Source organism: Hypanus sabinus, chromosome 6 (assembly GCF_030144855.1).
Source record: "Hypanus sabinus isolate sHypSab1 chromosome 6, sHypSab1.hap1, whole genome shotgun sequence".
NCBI lineage: Eukaryota > Metazoa > Chordata > Chondrichthyes > Myliobatiformes > Dasyatidae > Hypanus > Hypanus sabinus.
In genome coordinates this window covers 140,331,530-140,347,349 of record NC_082711.1, presented here as the reverse complement: position 1 = coordinate 140,347,349, position 15,820 = coordinate 140,331,530, and the positions used below count along the sequence as shown (strand labels likewise).

Below are 15,820 nucleotides of genomic sequence, written 5' to 3'. Positions count from 1 at the left end.
CTGGATCCAAAGTTGGCTTGGTGACAGAAGGCAGAGGATGATAGGGGAAGGGTACTAGGACCAGTGATGTACTGCAAGGATCAGAGCTGGAATCATTTGTTAAGATGTCCATCAATAATTTGGCTGTGAAGATAGGACAGATAATTAATAAAGCTGTGGATGACACAAAGATTCTTGGTATTGCAGATAGTGAGAAAGGCTAAGACTACAGCAGGACATATATCAGAGGAAACTTGGGTAAAGAGTGTGCAGAGGATATTCGCCTGAATGTTGCATAGATTAGAGGCATTTAGGAATGGGGTGAGACTAGTTTGCTTTCCCTGAAACAAAGGAGATTGAGGGGTGATTAAGTAAAGGTATGTAAATTATCAGAGGCATCGATGGGGTAGATTGTCAGACTCTTATCCCCGTTGGGGTATCAAAAACAGGGGGCATAGATTTAAGGTGAAAGGAAGGAGATCTAAAGGAGATTTGAGGGGAATATCTGGAACCCACTGGCAAAGGAGGTGATGGAATCAGATACAATCAATATTTAAGAGACATTTAGGCAGGCACTTAAATAGACAAGGCAAGTACTGATCAGGACCCAGTGTGGACAAATGGAGTTGTGTAGATGGAGAAGGATATTGCCATGAGCCTACAGTTTCTGAGCTGTACAGAACGGTATGGCTCTCGGTAGTCGGACAATATTCAGTAAACATGAAACTCCTGACAGCACTGCGCTATCTCAGACGGTGTCACCGTCAGAAGCAAGAGTGATCAAAACAATCGCAAACACGCTGAAATACGGGTGCTTTATAATTGTAAAGTGAACTCTAGGCACTCTCGTGCATACAGGGTAATTGATAAGACTATCCCACACAAGCTGTACTGGAAGATAAATGTTGTGACTCTAACATATCGAATCACTTTTCCAATCCATCTGTTCAATCAGTGGGATGTTATATCAAATATAAAGTTTTTATAAACTAAATTAACATTTTTCAACTCTTGGCATTCCTTTTGGAAGGTTTCTATCCATTTGCCTCATGTAATTGAGAGGATATGAAGGAAGGCGAGGACTCACCTTGGAGGCAGCAACCAGCTGTGCTGTACTGGCTGCAATCTCGTGGGAACACACCATTAATTCCTCAAACTTCCCCTTTCCCTGGACAACCATATCTGCAGCATCCCTGAACAGACAAGTGGGAGAATACTAGTGCAAGCTCCAAACCATTTATCAAATCTCAGCACTGTACCATAAATCAGAAGAACGTTCCAACGGCAGTAAGAGAGCCACCAGCTGACAGAAGCTCGTTGAACAAGCATCAATGAGAATTACCACAAGGACATAATATACAAACATATAGCATAAATTGCATTAAAGTATTAGAGGACATTATTGCCCAAAAGAATGCTAGCATGTGACTCTGATAACCCACATTATAAGGACGATGTTGAAGCAGTTGACCTCAAATATCAAGTGATCGCTGTGTGGTGCGCCTGCCCTTTCCTGACAGTCTGCTTCAGCCAAGCAGCAGGATCCCTGTCACCCAATGGCCACGAGGCCAACAAGCTGTCTCTAGTCACATAAGCATCTCTGAACCATTGCAAACCAGAAGGAAAGAACTTCATTTCTAGCCAATTACTATTTGGTCCAATTTTTAAAACATTTGTGTCCTATTTTGCTTACATTTAATGCCGTCTCTGTGCTTGTTGGGCCTTCAATGATTCGATCCTGTCTCAGGCGTATATAATTTTAAACAGAACAGTATGATCTCCTACTTTAATGAAAATTTAGCTCTCCCTTCACATTTGTGGGTGGTCACAAAGCATTCCAGAAAATCTGTGCCACTTTTAGACCATAACACATGGGAGCAGAGTTGGGCCATTTGGCCCATTGAGCCTGCTCCGCCATTCCATCATGGCTGATTTATTATCCCTCTCATCCCCATTCTCACCATAACCTATAAGACACAGGAGCAGAAGTAGGCCTTTGAGCCCATCATGGCTGCCCTACCAGACTCATCCTTACCTCATTATTCTGTAGCAACAAGCCCAAACCTCCACAATTGCTTGGTTTCAGTTTCAGTCCAAATGAAGGCCCTTGGCCCGAAACATCGACTGTTTATTCATTTCCACAGATGCAGCCTGACCTGCTGAGTTCCTCCAGCATTTTTGTGTACGTTGCTCTGCATTTCTAGCATCTGCAGAATCTCTAGCGTTTTCAGTATTCTAATGCTCAACCACTGCACCTCAAATCTTATATTTTGTATATACACCTAGTATTCTATTACATTTTGTTGGGAACTTACTGCTTCGTTTACTGTCTATGACATGAAAGAGAACTCTGCTTTCCCACATCAGTATATATTTATCATCGAAAACAAATTATTTACACTGAGTTTCTACGGCAACAGCTCTGTCCATCCACTACCACAGCTTCCTTTGGCACTCAGAATTAGTTATCATCCCTCCCTCTCGAGTAGAAATTTGCACACCTTCTTGCTAGCCATACACCTCTGTCATTGTGAACAGTACCAATCCCAATAACTGGTGGCCATTTACAACCTTCTGAGGACCAGCTTGCAACTTCAGCTCCACATTTCCTCTTTTAAACCTTCAAAGCGACAACAGTATCTGTAGCAGTACAACTGCTGTCAGAATCCTTTCTTAATCTGCCCCCCCCCCCCCCCCCCCACAAAGTCTACAGCAGACCAGGACAAGGAGGAACTCAGCAAAGTTGTCAGGTTTTTACACTGGTTAATTATCAGGCAATTTAAGATTAATAGAAGTCTGAATTATAGATGTTGGTACAGAAATCTGCAAGGAGAAACTAGAAGTGTGAATATATTAACAGGTACATTTAGAATCATAGAGGCACAGAAAAATACTACTCAACTTCCATTCAGCACCTAATAATTCTCTTACGGATATCTGGAATTTCACAAGCATCTTCTTTCCCAAGTAAGATCCCATTTTTAGCTTCTGTATTTATCTGACATTAGTTTTGCTCTACATCCAGGAGGCAGATTGGAAATAATTACTCAAAGGAAGGGAGGTACTCAAGGTAGAGGAAAGGGTGAAAGTTAATAAGGTATGAGAAAAGCTAACTGTGCTTAAAGAAATGCCCCTTACAAAAAGGGTTTCAACAAAATGCTTACTACCAACTATAGACCAGTCAGTTTATCTTTAATGATGGTGAACTTCTTAGAAACAATGTTCAGAAAAAATTAAAAGTTACTTAGCCTATTTAGAGATTTATTAAAGGCAACTTGTGTTCAACTAACATAACTGAATTTTCTGATGAGATGGTCAATAAAAGTAAGTGTAGAAGAGGTTATTTATTTAGATTTTCAGAAGGCATTTGACTAACTCCCATATAAAAAGCAGACCAGTTAAGCTGTGGATAGGGAGTAAAAGAGTCGGTTTCTGAGTGGGTAAAGAACTGGCTTAATGATAGAAATCAGAGGGTTATAGTAAACAGATAGTTTTCTGACTGGAGTATGATAGAGAGTTGTTCCTTGATGTCAATGCCATTTTTATATATATTGCCAAATTCATAAGCTGCGGGAAAAATTTTGAAGTTTGCAAATGATACAAAAATAGGAGATGAGTAAATAATGTGCATAATGTCAGACTGCAGCAACCTGAAGCAGAGTGGATAGACAGGTAGAGATGAAAGTTAATAGAGATGAGTACATTAATATACTTTGGAAAAATCAATGCTGAACAATATTATAGACCGTGACATATTCTAATATAAATGATCGAGAGATAAATGTTGTGTATGAACCTTTACAGCTAGTGGGGCACACAGGGAATGTGTGTGCTAGGGTACGTGGTGTCCTCACCTTCATACAGGAAGTATTGGAAATGCTACTACACTTGATGCACTGTTGGACTACAAATAAACGTACTTATGAAATTCTGGTCACCATACTTTAGGACGGAAGTGGAAAGCCGTAGAGAGATTGACGGCGAGATTGGCTTCAGGAATGAAGGATTTGATCAACAATGTTTGACTGGAGACACTGGAGCAATCGTGCATGGAGTAAAGAAAATTGAAAGAGATTTGTACAAGACTGGGTTTAATTGAGGAAATTAGGGGTAATGGGGAGAAGGCTAGAGACTGGGGCTGAGGGGGAAATGGATCAGCCGTGATGCATTGGTGGAGAGGACTTGATGGCCTAAAAGGCCTAATTCTGCTCCTATACCTTATGGTCTTAAAAGGAACACAACTGAAGAGATCAGAAAATGACATGGAATGATGTTGCCTATCAGGGTCATGAAAACAAAGTCTATTAGGACTTATAAATGAGAACTGGATAGATACTCAAAGGAAAGTTATCTTAAGAGCAAACAGAGTAATGAGACTGACTACATTGCACTGTGAATTTGATGGACCAAATTGCTTTCTCCTATGTCTTACTTCTATGATTCTAGGAAAAGAGATTTTATTTTTTTAATTTGATCCTCTGAATATTCAACTCAAATGCAATGGTATCCAATCCGTAAACTCCCATTGCAATCTTGTTAACCAGACATGATTGCAACTGGGATCCAGATTCAGCAGCAGAGTCCATAGGTGACTGATGCTAGAACTGTAAAAGAACAGCAGTTGTAATACTTACACCAACACAGTAGCTCCCCAGCCAACAGCCTTTGATGCAGAAATGAGTCCCTCAGTCCATCTGGAGTTCTTGGCATAGAACTCTTTCTGGGACGCTGCACCCTATGAGCAAGAAACACAAAGCCGTCATGGCACCTTCTCTGTTGAAGGTTCTGACATGTTGCTGGATACGCTAGGACTATTACTTCATCAAAGTGCCCATTCTCCATGTGCCACTGCATGACTGACAGATGAAATTCAAACCAGTCCTCCTGAGTCCAGATAAAGAATTGGGCTTTGTCTGAAACACAAAGGATCAGAAGGGAAACGAAGGACCAGGCTGGAAAGAACATGAAACAACATTGCAAGGAGGGACAAGTGTGTTCCTTGTTGCCATTTCCTGACTTGTTGCCATCAGTTTGGGAAGGAATTCCAGTAAAATGACAGAAAACAACTATTAATTTCATATGGTGAGTATATGCAAATAGTCTATTACAAGTCTCTTCCATAGTTGCTACTAAGTTGTTCCTGAACTATCTGGTTGGAGGACTCACCGAGCCTGTTTCAATAGCACTGTGCACTGATACAATCACCTTTAACAGTGAAACAACAGTGCACTTCTCAGCTCAGTATTCAAATATTGAAAACTAAGCCTGTAGAGAGATACGTGATCCAATGCTTGGACTTAACAATGCTTCTTAAAACCTGCATTAAGTAGGACAGGTAGATACTTAGGAAAGGCTCAATATGTTAATAGCCCTAGTGCGTGGGTGAGTGGCTTGAGTGATGGAAATAGGGGAGAAGCAGTAGGATTGATGTGAATAGGTGATTGATGGCTGGGGTAGTTTCAAGAGGCCACGTGTGGTTCTGCGACTAGGTTTTACAAGGCTCTTACCCTTCCACTCTCCACTATGTCCCTCTGTAGATCCTTCGACGTCAGAACCAACATTTTGATAGCATGCATCAAGTCAGTGCAAGATTCAAGGATCCTGAAGTAAATAATGCAGACAAACTTAGAGAATAGGATTTAAAGCAGTTCAGTACGATTGTAGTCAAAATGTAGTAAACTAGTCAATTTTATTTCTGATTCAAGTCTATAAATGGACAAGGAACTCATTCAACAGAATCTGTAAAGGAAGTGGATGAAAAATGGGTTTGCCCAAGCTCGTGAGAATTCTGAATAATAGAAAATTAGCAGTCATTTGTCATTCTGTGGAATGGACTGGATGAGAATGGAATTAGTTAATTGACAATCGAGGTGCTGAATGGGAATCAGTTATATCCTTGGATCTCAATCAAATAGGGACAACTTTAATGATGACACACGAGCTGCATTGTTGACTTCTGTTTCTGATCAAAATGAACAATCCCTCCAGCAGGAACTTCTAAAGTTCCATCCACAAATCAGCAGATCAGGACTGATGGCTAGCTGATTCATACCTCTACAACATTCAAAAGTCAAAAACTAAAGAGATTTTTTTAAATTAAATCTCTTAAAAACCACTTGTGTTATTCCTAAAAATCTAAATTGGTGTGGAACTGTCACAATTGTATAGCCCCATGTTGTCTCCTGAACGCACTTACAAACACCACTGCAGAGAGATGACGGTAAACATAAGCCCACCGTACTGAGTAGATACAATGATTCTGGAAACTATTGGTGATTGCATGGCAACTTGCTGAGATTTCACAAAACAGGGGCTACAGAATGGTAAATAATTACTTTCTCATTGAGAGTTTAATATTAAAAGAACTTTAACAGTGAAGTTGTATTCAATGGCCAGCATCCAAACTTGATGTAGACTGATATGAACTGAGATAATTACCTTTCATTCACCTCCAGCTTTACACCAGTGTCTCCTGCTCTTGACTTGCTTAGCATTTCCTGGTAACAAGATTTTAAAGAAAAGAGAGAACTGGTTAAACAAAACCACTTTAAAATCCAACAGGTAACATTCACCTGAGCAACACACAGAAAATGCTGGAGGAACTCAGCAGGCCAGGCATCATCTATGGAAAAGAGTACAGTTACATTTCAGTCCAAGACCTTCAGCAGGGTCGATCCCATTTATGGACTTGTTTCTCGGCCTGAAATGTAACTGTACTCTTTTCCATAGATGCTGCCTGGCCTGCTGAGTTCCTCCAGCATTTTGTGTGTGTTGCTTGGATTTCCAGCATCTGCAGATTTTCTCTTGTTTGTGATTAGACAACGATCAGTCTTCTGAAAATGAAGAAATTGAATTCTGCATCATGTCAATCTACTCTTTCAGTTTTCTAGACAGAGAGTACATATTAGACTAGCTGTTAGAAAAGGCACACAGATTCAAGTAAAATAGTTTTCAACTTCCTGCAAGCTAACTTCAGACAGGAAAATTGGCCAGATGGAAATAAATGGAACTTAAATAAGTACTAGCTGTAATACACAGAGCTCTTGCTATCACCTTGTACTCAAAACCTTAAGACTTTGCCTTTGAAATACACCCTTCACTTTCTACCAAGTGCTCCATCTCATCCTACATAGCCTTGCTCTATACAGGACTCACAAAACAAATTACTTCAAACTGTTCTACAGTAGACTAACTCGGAACTGAAATTCCAGAAGTGAAAGAATTTAGTTAGGTACAAAGGAAATCTTCCTTCCCTTTGCGAATGCAAACAAATACAAAACTGACTTTTTTCTTTGTGAACTTCACCCCCTCCCTCCCACCCAAATCTTAGCTGGCATGCCTTGCTTTACTTTGTGGAAAATCTGTACATGGTGACATGTAAACGAAATCATGATATCACTGGCACAAGAAAACAGGTCAATCTACAGGAAGCCTCTAAACATTTGTTTTACCAACTCCACCTAACAATTTATCATCCTGCGTTTGAACTTAGTATTACCTTTAAAACCAATGAAACAGTCAGGGACTCACCTGACCTCCCAAACCTGCTCTGCCTCCCAATGGCTGAACTTCGATGTGAATTGCACCTTCCAATTCTATTCCCACATTCCTTAACTCCTTGTGCCCAATAAAATCTACTCATCTCAGTCTTGATGTATGAAGCGAAAGCAGTCGAGCATAAGGAGTTCAAAAGATTCACAACCATCATCGCAGCTCTAAAATGCTGCTCCTCATTCTGACACTCGGATCCTATAGTTTTAAATTCTTTAGCCAAAGGAACCAGTCAAGTGTAACATTGAGCAAACACGAGGAAATCTGCAGATGCTGAAAATTCAAGCCACACACACAAAATGCTGGTGGGACGCAGCAGGCCAGGCAGTATCTATAAGGAGAAGCACTGTTGACGTTTCGGTCCGAGACCCTTCGTCAGGCCGGTCTAACATTGATGTTGTTAAGTTTAAGGTGATCAGATAAAGCAAATGGCAGAGTACTGGGAAGTGCACAAATGAATCCGTGCACCAATGGCTGGAGCTGTAACTGAGGCAGAAATCTTCACAACTTTTAAATACTATCTGCTGAAGCACATTAAGAGATCTGGATATCCTAGTAGTTTAGCAGAGTCTATTTATTTTAATTGCCAAGCTATAAAATACAAGAGAAAAGGAGGTCATTATAAAACAGCATGAAGCAGCAATCAGACTGGTGCTGGAATACTCTAAATAACCGCACATTAGATAAGCTGACAGTGCTACAGAATGTACAGGGAGGATTTACGGGAACAATAGCACAGCGGGAGGATTCAATCAATGAGAAACTTTCACTGGGCTACGTTTGGTTGCTTGAGAACAGAGGAGTCCCTAGTGAAATTTACAGGAGATATAGAGAAGGCACAATAACATAGCGGTGAGCGTAACACTTTACAGCACCAGTGACCCAGGTTCAATTCCCGCTGCCACCTGTAAGGAGTTGGTACATGCTCTGCATGGGTTTCCTCCAGGTGCTCCAGCTTCCTCCCACACCTCAAAGATGTAGGTTAATTGGTCATTGTAAATTGTCCCGGGATCAGGAGAGAATTAAATCGGGGAATGCTGGGCGGGTGCAGCTCAGAGGGCCGGAAAGGCCTTTCCGGTGATGTATCTCAATCAATCAATAAAATTATGTGTGTCTGCCAGTTTCTCTTAGAGAGATGTCAACAAAGACAAAGATTTCAAAAAGCTGATAAGATTATCCAAAAACCGGGGAATTTTGGTTTCATCTAAAGTATAACAGACACTTCTTTTGTTCTTTTACAGATGGTTGGAACTCACTGCCTGTAAGGACAATTGAAGCAAAAGTTCATTTAAAAAGTTATCTGGGGAAGCATGTTCAGGGAGCTGGGTGTCCAAGTGCACAATTGACAAAAGACTAATAGGCAGGCAGAGCAGATAGTTATTATATCCAATGGAAAGTTATTATTTATAGGTAGGGAATTGTCATGTACCATGTATGCAGCATTCTATACAGGACAAGTCACTTTGTTAAGTAAGATGGTAATACACAGTTCATAGAAGATTTATTAGATTAAAACCTAGAGCTGGCAGGTTGCCATACAAGTTCAAAGTACAAAGTATGTATAATCAGATACAACATTGAGAATCATTTTTTTGCAGGCACCCACTATGTAAAATAAGTACAACAGGATCCTTGAAATAAATTAACAAAGACCAACAAACATCCACTGTGCAAAAGAGGACAAACAGTGCAAATTATAAACGAAAATAAACAAGTAATACTGAGGATGTGAACCGCAGAGTCAGTTCGGCACTGGGTGAAGCCGGCTGAGGACGGCTCTAGGGCAATCACTGCATCTGAACCTGGGAGAAAGTGACCCTGCCTGGCAGTAGTGGTGAGGAGAGAGGGAGATGGTCAAATAGGACAGGCTCAGGTGGGGGGACCTTGGCTGGGACAGAGTAGTGGGGCTGCACACCGGTTTGTTTTCAGCTCTCGGGCCTCAACACTTTAAATCTGGCTTGAAGTCCACCCCGGCATTTTCTTCCAGCAACGGCGGCTGAACTTCGTCCACTTCAGTGTGCCATACCTGCAGTCCTGGGAGTCAGGTTCACCAAGTCCGTCAGGAGACTGTAAAATTACTAGCTCGTTTAGACGGCTCAAAGGTACGTTCCTTAAAGGGAAATTACAGCTGCAGATTGCAGTAATCGCAGTTTGAAACAAGTATACCCAGTAGAAGCTTTAGTAGTTTATTAAGCTGTCTGCAAAATATCATCAGTGCCGTTTTGGAATACAAGGGAAGGCTGGACTTGTATCTATTGGAATTTAAAAACAGTGATGCTGTTGTTCGTCCATCGTCATCGTCAATAAAGACCTCGATACCATTAGTCGTTTTGAGACTGGATGTGGTGTGTCCGAAGATGACTGGTCAGGCCAATTTGGGCACGGAATGCCCTGGCACATGTTGGGCAGACGTATAGGCACTGCAGTTGTTGCGCTGGTGGCTCTGGACTTGCGCAGCTCACGCCGATGTTGTGCTTCGGCTGTGCGCCATGCTTTGTAAACCTGACAGCCCTCGTGGATGAGGCCGCGTCAGGTAGGGCAGTTTTGTGCCAGCGTTTCCCAGGAGTTCGTGTCTACGTCAAGCGACTTCAGGGAGGCCTTTAGTGTGTCTTTATAATGTTTCTTCTGCCCTCCATGCAAGCATCTTCCAGCAGAGATTTCCCCAAAAAAAAGCTGCTTGAGTATGCGTTCGTCCTGTATGCGGATGACGTGACCTGCCCACTGGGTCTGTGCTCTCATCAGCAGTGTGTGGACTGATGGCAGACTTGCTCTAGAAAGAACTTCAGTGTCTGGTACTTTGTCTTGCCATCTGCTGCCTGATATTCTGTGAAGACAAGTCATGTGGAAATGGTTGGGCTGACGTGCATGCCTTCGATACGCAGTCCACGTTTCACGGGCATACGGGAGGGTAGTGAGTACCCCGGCTCCACAGACCTTTAGTTGTGTTGCTGAGCTGATTCCTCGACATTCCCACACCCAGTGGAGCGCAGTCTACCGAAAGCAGAACTTGCCTTTGCCATTCTGCAGTTAACTTCTATATCAATTGTCACTGCTTGGAAGAGGGTGCTGCCAAGGTAAGTAAAGTGGTCCACAGCCTGTAGTTTCTATCCTTTGATTGTGATTTTTGGTTCTGTGTACAGTGCATGAGGAGCAGGCTGGTGCATGACTTTGGTCTTTTTGATGTTGATGATGAGTCCAAAGATGTCACAAGCCGTGGAGAGTTTGTCCATATTGACTTGCATCTCTGGCTCTGACCCAGCATACAGGGCGCAGACATCGGCAAAGAGGAGGTCTCTCAGAACAGTTTCCTTCACTTTGGTAATAGCTTGAAGTTTCCTCACATTGAAGAGCTTCCCATCCACTCTGTACTTGAGGCTGATTCCAGCATCACTGTCCTGGAAGGCATCATTCAGCATGGCAGAAAAAGAGTGATACGTGATTTATTAGAATATACAAGATTTTGAGGAGTCTTGATAGGTAGAAGTGGAGAGGATGCTTCCTTGTGGGAGCATCTAGAACTAGCCTGTCCCATCTGCCTGCGTTTGACACATCTCCCTCTCTTCTCACTGCTTAAAAATACGGAGTCATCACTTTAAGACACAGATGAGGAAAACTGTTTACACTGAGGATTGTGAATCCTTAGAACTCTCTTCCTCAAAGGCCACTGAAACACTCAGCCTTTGAATATTTGCAAAGCCGAGGAAGATAGATACTTGTTTTGCAGGGGAATGAAGACTCTGTGGCTAAACAGGAATGTGGAGGTGAGGTCACACAATCAGATCACCATCATCTTATTAAACAGTGGAACAGACTTGATGGGCTGAGTGGCCACCTAGTGTTCCCTACTTGTTCTTTTGTATATGTGTCTGCTGTCACCAGCATAGTTACTGGCCAACAGCTGAGAAATGGGACTTGCACTAAATAAAAATACAAGAGATTGCAGATGCTGAAAACTGAAACAGAAAACAAATTGTTGCAGGAAGATTCCACATGTCCCAGGAATCAATCTTGCTCTGAGTGTTTCTTCACGTACACCACAATATCCTCTCTTCCAGACATGCCTCTTAGAGCAACAGAATATTATAACAATTTTCTACTATTCTAGCTAATGTAATTAACACTGGGTTTATTTGAAATCACCTCTATCCTTTTGGTTGCTGCCTCAACAGCTGCGGACGTAGCAGACATCTCTTGTTCCACAAGATCACCCAGTTCTTTCTGTTTGATGTCTCGTCCTTTAGGCCTTAGTTCCTAAAACAAACGTATATACAGCGGTCAGCAGCATCGCAGACAACAGAGATGAATAGAAAACTCACGTCAGTCCAGAATTTCAAGAGCTACACAGGTGGCATATTTTGCCTTCAATGGTGGTGAAACATATCAAGAGGACAACACTGGTCCAGTTCTTAAATCCTGTTTCTTCAGCTGTTCTCGGATGGAGAAACAGCGTGAGTAATCCTGGCTGGACCTTCCCGCAGTTTAGATTGTTTCAATGTGCTCCCAACTTCATCCAGTTTTCACAAACTTAAAGGAACAGGCTCATCTTCTTACCTCTGCAATGGAGTGGATCTGGTTCAGACTCTCTCTCACCGGAGTGCAATCTGCAGTGCTCAGCGTAGTCGAGTCCTTGAAGCTGGAGAAGTAGGAAAGTACGTTGCTGCCGCACTGCTTACATGCTTCTAACAGGTCTAACAATCGGAAAACATTAGAATGTAAGGTTTGGCCAAGATAGTGTGATCAATATTATATATAAATGCAAAACACTATAGCCAAGTTTTTTTTATTTCAAGTTCGCTCCTTATTGACTCACCATGGACTCAACCCACAAATTTTGACATTTTTAGGTTATGGAACAAGTAAAGATCAGCTACTCTGCCAAGCATTCACCACCCTTGCCCTGAGCTCAGATCTAGGAAGAAGTGCTTGTGACAGTAATACCTATTTCACCATCCACACCAAGGTACCAAAAGTCAGAACGCTAGGAATAAACACCAGAAAGCCTTAATCAGAATCAGAATTATTATCAATTTCTAAGTCGTGAAGTGTGTTGTTTTGCAGCGCCGTCAGTGCAATACACTAAATATACTACTAATTACAAGAATTATATTTAAATAAGTAGTGCAAATAAAGAGAGGAAAAAGTAATGAAGTACCGGTAGTATTTATTGTCCATTCAGAAATCTGACAGAAGAGGGGAGGAAACTGTTCCTAAAACATTGTGTTGTGCTCAGGCATCTGTACCTCCTCACTGGTTTTAGCAATGAGAAGAGGGCATGGTGAGGGTCCTTACTGATGGCTGTTGCTTTTCTGAAGTTGTCCTTGACAGTGGGCAGGCTAGTGCCCATGATGGAGTTGGCTGTTTACAACTTTCTGCAGCTCTTTCTATCCTGTGCAGTGACCCCCTCCATGCACAATGATGCAGTATCAAATTAGAGCCCCAATGCAACATATAATGTTTTCAAAAATATGCTAATGAGAGCAAAAAAAATCAATAAACCCATTTCTTTCTTTTAAAACATTATCATTGATTTTTTCTAAAGAAAGTGCAGCAAATGTACAAGATCTACTCGCATAACAGTCCAAATCAAAGGTCTGTTACGAAGGTGGAGCAACTCTGAGGGGCCGAAGGGTACAAAGTCGCACCCGCCTTTTTGAGAATCGCAAGATTGCTATTAATTCGGGTCTGGGACCCAGGAAATGAGAGAGAGACACGCAGAATCCACAAGGTTTGGAATGTGTCCTGGCCTCAGCGAAACAAAAACCCCTGATAACGGCTATTGTCTCTTGGAGACGGAATTGTGCATTGAGTTCTGTACTATTCATTGAAAACCCTCAGGGAACAACCAGAGTGGGCTGATTGAGGGATTGCATCATCCCAACCTGATTGACATCTGAGACCCCGTGAGTAAAGATAAAAGAGGGTCTGGGGAACAACCCTTTAGACGCACCAGGAGAAACGCTAGAAATCCCGTGAAAGCATTTAATAGCGACAGCCGGTGGGGGGCCCGTGTGTGTCCTTTTCCCTTGACTGGGATTGGCGGGCTCACCACGGAAGAACGGCTTTGGCTAAAGGAGAGGCCACAAGTGAACGATCACACCAACAGGACTCCCGACGGATTGAAATCATAAAAGGAAAGCCGGCAAGTTTCTCAAAAATCTCTCTCCAACCAAAGGCTGCAGCCTGAATGAACTGAGTGACTTTTATATTTCCATCAGACAATACATTTATCCCCTAGACAACGATAGAGCTTATTTCTTATTGATTATTATTATACCCGCACTTTTAGATTTAGTATTGACGACGTATATTATCTGTATGTTTGCATTGATATTATTTTTGTGTATTTTTACTAATAAATACTGCTAAAAATAGCATCACCAGAGACTTCAACGGACGTCCCTATCTTTGCTGGTAAGTGACCCAGTTACGGTGTTCGTAACAGGTCCAAACCAATTAACAGGAAGGCAGAATGTGAAACATTGGAGGGTTTTTTGTTCCCTTCTTTCCTATTATGGAAGAATTCCAAGAGAGATGCAGAGAGAGCAGGATTAGGCAAAGCAGAGGGAAGATGGGATGAGTTGGTTGGGGGTTGAAGGAGATAGTATGGAGGAAATATAGAATGGGGAAGGGGAGAGGAAGCTGAGTGGTGCAAGAGAAGGCAGCTAGGGGACAGACACACCAGAGGAGGGCAAATTAAACAGAATGTGAAGAGTAGCCATCATGTTGTTCATGCAGTGCGGAGGTATGCAAGTGTGAAGACCATCAGACACAGAAGTAGAATCAGGCCATTCAGTCCATCGACTCGTGTCTGCCATTCCATCATGACTGATTTAAGACCCCATTCTCTTGCCTACTTCCTGTAAATTCTGATACCATGACTAATCAAGAACCTATCAAGCTCTGCATTAAATATACCCAATGACTTGGCCTCCACAGCTGTCTATGCAATGTGTTCCACAGATTCACTACCCACTAGCTAGAAATCCCTCATCTCTGTTCCTCTATTCTGAGGCTGTGCCATCCTCTATAGGAAACATCCTCTCCACATCCACTCCAACATGTCCTTTTAATATTGAATGGGTTTCAATGAGATTCACCCTCATTCTTCTAAACTTCAGTTAGTACAGGATTAGAGCCAAACACTCCTCATGTGTTAACCCTTTCATTCCCAAATCATTCCCATAAACTCCTCCGGCCCCACTCCAATGCCAGTATACCTTTCTTAGCTAAGTGGCCTGAAACTGCACACAATACTCCAACTATGGTCTGATCAATGAGTTATAGAGCGTCAGCATTACATCCTTGATTCTATATTCTAGTCTTCTCGAAATGATTGCTAACATTGCAATTGTCTTCCTTACCATTAACTCAACCTGCAAGTCAATCTTCAGGGAATCCTACAAGTTCAAAGTATATTTATTATCAAAGTATGTACACTATACACAACATTGAGATCATCTCCTTACAAATAACCACTAAACTAAATCCAATAGAACCTATTAAAAAAAAAGACCATCAAACACCCAACATGCAGAAAGAAAGCCAAATTGGGCAAACAATAAAATTGAGCCCGTTAGTTGCAGGCCACAGCCTCTCAGTTCAGCACAGAGCTGAGTAAACTTCACAGAGCAGTAAGCTGAACGGGCCCAGCCCTGACACCCTGATCTGGCCCAGAGTTTAAATCTTCCAAATCTCAGGTCATTCCTCACTCTTGGATCCAGGCCCCAGCACCTCGATTCGTCCCGTACCCAACATTATCAATTCAGCCCGTTGCTTAAATCAATCAAACCTTGAGTCTTTCCTCTGCCTCACCTTGGTTCTACAGCATCCAATCGCCTCTGTCCGCTCCAGCAAGGGCCAAACATTAGCTCACTCCCTGCTCTCGGGCCTGGCCCCGCAGGCTCAATTCAGCCCGTACACACCACGATACAATTGTTGCACACCTTCGAGACTTCAGTTCACACCTCAAAAATGCCAGGTCATACAGAAGGTTCAAAAGCTCATCTCCGAAAGGGAAGTTACAGGCTACTAATTGCAGTAATTGTTTACCAGGAAAAGTGATTATTAAAGTAGTTCATAGCTATGTTTATTTTATCTCCAACCAGCAAATAGTCACTATGCTTCATAAAAACATAAAGACTGGAGAGTCTTGGGAGACCTGTATGTGGACTCCCTAGTCCCTTTGCACCTCTTGATTCTTAAAAAAAAATGTTCTCTTAACTTTCTACCAAAGTACATGACCTTACACTTCCCTACACTATATTCCATCAGCCACTTCTTTGCCCATTCT

The 15,820-nt window shown here is 42.1% G+C and overlaps 1 protein-coding gene across 4 annotated transcripts in view; it reads right to left on the bottom strand.

Annotated features, from left to right (window-relative positions):
• The window catches only part of hip1 (huntingtin interacting protein 1), a 353,299-nt gene that overhangs the window by 13,856 nt on the left and 323,623 nt on the right, over nucleotides 1-15,820 (bottom strand). For all 4 annotated transcript variants that reach the window (XM_059973084.1, XM_059973085.1, XM_059973083.1 and 1 more), the window contains 6 exons: nucleotides 12,082-12,218; nucleotides 11,671-11,781; nucleotides 6,418-6,476; nucleotides 5,487-5,580; nucleotides 4,614-4,714; nucleotides 1,067-1,172 (listed from right to left, as the gene is read on the bottom strand). In XM_059973084.1, coding sequence (XP_059829067.1) covers nucleotides 1,067-1,172; nucleotides 4,614-4,714; nucleotides 5,487-5,580; nucleotides 6,418-6,476; nucleotides 11,671-11,781; nucleotides 12,082-12,218 — 608 coding nt within the window. The remainder of the gene's footprint in view (nucleotides 1-1,066; nucleotides 1,173-4,613; nucleotides 4,715-5,486; nucleotides 5,581-6,417; nucleotides 6,477-11,670; nucleotides 11,782-12,081; nucleotides 12,219-15,820) is intronic.